This window comes from Octopus bimaculoides, chromosome 20 (assembly GCF_001194135.2).
Source record: "Octopus bimaculoides isolate UCB-OBI-ISO-001 chromosome 20, ASM119413v2, whole genome shotgun sequence".
Taxonomy (NCBI): Eukaryota; Metazoa; Mollusca; class Cephalopoda; order Octopoda; family Octopodidae; genus Octopus; species Octopus bimaculoides.
In genome coordinates, this window is record NC_069000.1 from 15024633 (window position 1) to 15030754 (window position 6122).

The 6122-nt window shown below is 35.0% G+C and overlaps 1 protein-coding gene across 3 annotated transcripts in view; it reads left to right on the top strand.

Annotated features, from left to right (window-relative positions):
* LOC106873321 (protein phosphatase 1 regulatory subunit 12A) overlaps positions 1-6122 on the top strand; it is a 231579-nt gene that overhangs the window by 173785 nt on the left and 51672 nt on the right. For all 3 annotated transcript variants that reach the window (XM_052975110.1, XM_052975109.1, XM_052975111.1), the window contains exon 4: positions 4462-4532. In XM_052975110.1, coding sequence (XP_052831070.1) covers positions 4462-4532 — 71 coding nt within the window. The remainder of the gene's footprint in view (positions 1-4461; positions 4533-6122) is intronic.

Here is a 6122-nt window from a genome sequence, read left to right on the forward strand (position 1 = left end):
ACACACACACACACACACACACACACACACACACACACACACACACACACACATTCATGCCCATGCACTTCAACATAAGAAAACCTTCAGGGTAACTTTTGTTGAGTTAGTTTCTTACAGCAGTTAACATATTTCTTTTATAAAAAGTAGGTTGGATGGGTTTATAAATTCCAGAATTTATCTAAATTTTTGAAGTGTGCTTCCAATTTGTTTCTTTGTTTCTTTTGTTCTTTCTTATCTTAATGGGTCCTACTTAACACTATTGTGGCATTCTTTCTTGTTCCAGTTACTTTGTACCAGCATCTAAGGCTAGATTTCAAGCATTTGGCACTTAGCCATGAAACCTTTTTCATAATTTCAATTAACTTTAAGAAAAACGACACTATAAACTACTAACAAATATGAGACCCCCCCCCACTTCTTTCCCTCTTATAAATCCCCACTACCTAACCAAGCTTCAATGATTACAGCTGAACTTTAATGTCACTAAGCTCAACTATATTCTGACAGGAAGTAAAAATTATTAAAAAAAACCCCAAAAAACAAGCCTCCAGATTTTTATTTATTTATTTATTTATTTATTTATTTATTTTTACCCTCCAAGTTTTTGAACTGATTAAAGGAATACAGGGAAAGGAATAATTTGACCTTACTGCATTGCTGGGCAATTTAAACACCCTATCGTTAGTGACATGATGATGGTGCTAATGAGAAGCCACCACTTCTGAAAGAATTGATGGCTTGTTATTTACAAATTCCATCCATCTATCCATTTTCTCTGCCCACAATTCCAGGAAGTGAGGATTCATGGAGCTAGGGTCCTCAGGTCCCCCCTCAATGGGGTCCCATTAGAAGCCACTATCATTACACTTTCCAGCTGGATTCCCAAGCATGACCAACTGAGACTACAGATATTATCCAACCATTTTGTTCTTTCTCTATCCTTATGTCTTCTGCTTATTGGATCAGTTTGAAATTTACAAATTGATTATAGAATTTGATCTGACTGAGATTTTAAGTTTTGTCTGCAATATCAAATCTGCAGCTGAATGATTCATTGAGTTGTTCTTTGTTTTTAAAACAACATAGTGTTAGGGTGAAGAATGTCTGAGATAAGTTGTTGTTGTCTGACCTCAGATCAACCCCGGTTGAGCAAACCTACGGTAAAAAGTATTGGAGTTTAGGCAGGGACTAGGATTGCATTATTTAATGTTTCTCTGCTCTTTTCTATCTAGCAAGTTACACTGCAACCTCATTTGTAGTGGTGTCACAAAAAAAAAAGCACCCAGCATATTCTGTAAAGGGGTTGGCATTAGAAAGGGCATCCAGCTGTAGAAACCACACACAAAGATGACATTGGTGCTTGGCTCAACCCTCTAGCTCACCAGTTCCCTGTCAAACAATCCTACTCAGCATAGAAAAGGCATTGAAATGCCAATATTAAAAGGACCTTAAAATACCAGCATGGAGAAAGCATTAAATGATGATGATGATGATAACAGTAGGATGTGATGTGAAGAAGATTTGGTACTATTTCTAACAGATCGATTGGTCACATAAAGGCTTTCTCTCTGGTTTGTGTCTCTGAGATTATTGATTTAATAAGAGGTTTGATCTAAACTATATTTGAGCAGAATTTTTTACCACAGACTTTTATGTTGTTTATGTTCAAGAAAGAGAATTCTTTGTATTGAATGTGGTATCTTTTGAAACCTACCTCAACTTACATAATGTTCATTGAATTAGTAAGTGGTTTGGTAGACTTTCTAGGCTTAACAATAGACAGAATTAGAGTGACCTATAATCTAAAGTATTATAACTCTGATTATCCATCCTAGTTTTTAAAAATATCATTTTTGACATAGCCTTCCTTGGACTGTGTATCCTTCTTTTTTAAAGATAATAAAGTATAATTTGAGACCTGGCTACCATTTTTGGCAAGTTGTCTGACTGTATAGAAATTCTACGTGTAGCGTTTTCTTCAACACACAAGACTAATTATATGATGACTGATTTTGACTTAAACTCAGTGTCATACTCCTTACGTTGATCAAAACCAGTTGTAATGTGGAAGAAGTCAGGAATGAGTTTTAAGATGTGTCAAGTTTGGGATTCAAATATATAATTGGAGGTGTAATCAGTTCTGTATGAATTTTCTGAGTTTCTTTTTTTTAAGAAAACTTTATTATTATTATTATTAATAATAATAATAATAATAATAATAAGGCAGCAAACTGGCAGAATCATTAGCATGCAGGGTGAAATGCTTAGCGGCATTTTGTCTGTCTTTATGTTCTGAGTTCAAATTCTGCTGAGGTTGGCTTTGCCTTACATTCTTTCAGGGTCAATAAATTAAGTACCAGTGAAACACTGGGGTCAATGTAATCGACTAGTCCCCCTCCCCCCAAATTTCAGGCCTTGTGCCTTCAGTAGAAAGGATTATTATTATTGTTATTATTATTATTACTGTTATTACTAAGGTGATGATTTGGCAGAATCATTAGCACCCCAGACAAAATGCTTAGCTTCACATTCTGAGTTCAAATTCCACCAAGGTTGACTTTTCCTTTTATTCTTTTGAAGTGGATGAAATAAGTACCAGTTAAATACTGGGTTTGATATAATCAACTAGCCCTTCCCCCAAAAAATTTCAGGCCTTGTGCCTTTAGTAAAAAAAATTATTGCTATTATTATTATTTAAGTTTTTCATTTATTTGAATACATATTTTTAGAATATTTGAAGAATTGTCTGCGTCTTTGAATCAATCATATTTCACAAGGCTTTTTGTTTTTTGTCATTCCATTAAGTTTAACAGTTTTAAAGGGAAAGCAGGAAGTGTCCAATTTAAACTGATTTTTTTGTTTTTTATATATATTCTAGTTAAAAAGTTAGTTTTTCACAATCAATATGACAGATGATGCCAACATGAGTGTTAATGACATTGCTTTCCTGTAATATAATATTATTCCTCCTACCAACACCGAAGAATAAAAAAAAAAAAGTAATGATACTAATAATAAATGAAAAATCTATTATTTATTTAAAAGAAAAACAGCGACACAAAAGAGCTTAAAAATACTTTATTACTCTTTTTTTTGTTGTTGTTTTTGGTTGACATGTCTCGTTTAAAGCAAAATTAATAAAACCTTTATCTTTGTTTTTATGTCTCCGCCTTTGAAAGTGATTCTTCTTTAAGTCAGATTGAATAGGAATATAATTTGAATTGAAAACTAAGAAGCTGACTTTTCCTATTGTCACACTCGTTGCTCCATGCTTTAGAAGTTTGCTTTCCAGCTAAATAGTTCATTATTGCTGGTAGAACCTTGTACTCCTCTTTTACTATTTCTTCACAATCCTCTCGTTCCCACCACCGAGTGATTTCTGTTTTTAAAATTATGCTAATTTTCCACATATACAATATTATGATTATGAGCTGAACACACACACCTACTCATATATAATATTGCGGATCTACTTAGCAGTTCTTCAGCAAGCACAACGAAGCCTTAAGTTCACCAAGGAGGTTTAATAAGACTGAAACATGTCCTGAGTACTCTCCTGTATTTATTCTTTTATTTGTTTGTCATTTGACTGTAGCTCTGCTGGAGCACCACATTGAAGTGTTTTTGTCGAACAATTTGACCCAAGGACTTATTTTTTTTTAAGCCTAGTACATATTCTATTGGTCTCTATGCCAAACCGCTAAGTTACAGGGACATAAACACACCAACACCGGTTGTCAAGCAATGGTGGGGTGGGGGTACAAAAACACACACACACATACACACACGCATTTATATATATGACAGGCTGCTTTCAGTTTCCATCTACCAAATCCACTCACAAGGTGCCATGCAGTGGGATTGAACCTGGAATCATGTGGTTGGGAAGCAAGCTTCTTAATTCTTTATTGCCCACAAGGGGCTAAACATAGAGGGGACAAACAAGGACAGACAAAGGGATTAAGTCGATTACATCGACCCCAATGCGTAACTGGTACTTAATTTATCGACCCCGAAAGGATGAAAGGCAAAGTCGACCTTGGCGAAATTTGAACTCAGAACGTAACGGCAGACGAAATACCGCTAAACATTTCACCCGACGTGCTAACAATTCTGCCAAGCTTCTTACCACACAGCCAATTCCGGCACCTATTTTCTGAAGTCATTTAAGTAATCCTATTCATTAAGCTAACGTTGTCTTTCTTAACTGTATTATTAATTTTTATTATCTCTTTGCTGTTCACTCTGCATTAAATATGTAAACTCTATCTTTTTAAATTATTTTTTTTTTTTTATGCAGATAATATCTCTGAGTGATTTATTCTTTTCTAGAAATTGCTTTGTCAAAAAGAAATCATTTAAAATTTTTATCACTTCAAATCTATGAATATAAATAGATATTTAAATAAATAAAAAGAATGAAAACAAACTAAAAACATAATGTTTTACTTCCTTCAGTTCAAGAGCTGCTAATGAATAGTGTCAACCCTGATTTGACTAACGAAGATGGATTAACTGCACTTCATCAGGTATGTGCTTTGCTTTTATGATAGGCTTCCAGAAGTTTCCTTTTTGTAACAGAACCATTCGTTGGTTTCTTTCTTTTGTTTTTCTTTATTGATTTCCAGTATTCTGCAAAAACATCTCTGGTCACGTGGAAATATTATTTGGCAATAGGAAATATTACCTTGCTTGGAGAGTTAGTGACAGGAATGGCATCTGGCCATAGAAAATCTGCCTCAACAAATTCCATCCCACTCATGCAAACATGGAAAAGTAGACAATAAAATGATGGTGATTATGATGATAATAAAATCTGTGGTAACTGTGACTCAGAAGCTCCAGTTAGAAGCAGTTGATTGAACAAATCATTCAATCAACATTTCAATCTTTAGTCTTACCATTTGTACTCTAGAGCTATGGTTCTCAACCATTTTTTTTTTCTATGGACCTCTTTGATTCCTATGTTATTCAACTGGACCCTCATATCCAATCAATGTTTCAAATATTACTCTTTTACTTGTTTCAGTCATTTGACTGCGGCCATGCTGGAGCACCGCCTTTAGTCGAGCAAATCAACCCCAGGACTTATTCTTTGTAAGCCTAGTACTTATTCTATCGGTCTCTTTTGCCAAACCGCTAAGTTATGGGGACGTAAACACACCAGCATTGGTTGTCAAGCGATGTTGGGGGGGACAAACACAGACACACAAACACATACACGCACACACACACACACACACATATATATATATATATACATACATACATATGTACGACGGGCTTCTTTCAGTTTCCGTCTACCAAATCCACTCACAAGGCTTTGGTCGGCCCAAGGCTATAGTAGAAGACACTTGCCCAAGATGCCACGCAGTGGGACTGAACCCAGAACCATGTGGTTGGTAAGCAAGCTACTTACCACACAGCCACTTCCATGCCTATTCTATAACTATCTTTAAACATCCTTAACCAAACCTTATTCAGGGACCTTTTGAGCGGGATGGGCTACTCGACCTGAAGAAAATTCTAACTGGGCCCCACCTGCGAGGTCATGTGCTGTTTATCTTGATATGAGATCACCATGACGCGCACATATGGTTGTGATGCATGTGCCTGGTGTACCCTTATCAGACGGGTAGTCATGATGGGTATAATGGGCTTCGTATATTTTACTCCAGTGTCACTTTGATGGCGTGTGCTGCTCTCTCACTCAATAATAATATTAATAATAATAACAATAATTCTTTCTACTATAGGCACAATGCTTTAAATTTGAGGAGAGAACGGATTAGTTTATTACATAAACCCTACTGCTCGACTGGTACTTATTTTATTGACTCTGGGAAGGATAAAAGGTAGAGGCTACCTCAGCAGAATTTGAACTCTGTATATAAGAATGGATGAAATACAAGGAAGCATCTGGTCTGGTGTGCTAATGATTCTGCACACTCGTTGCCTTGAGAAATAATAATGATAATAGAAATAATAAATTATCAGAACTTATTTTCGTTGAATATTACTATTTTAATATATATATATATATATATATATATATATGCATACATACATACATACATACATACATATATATATATATATATATATATATATATATATAT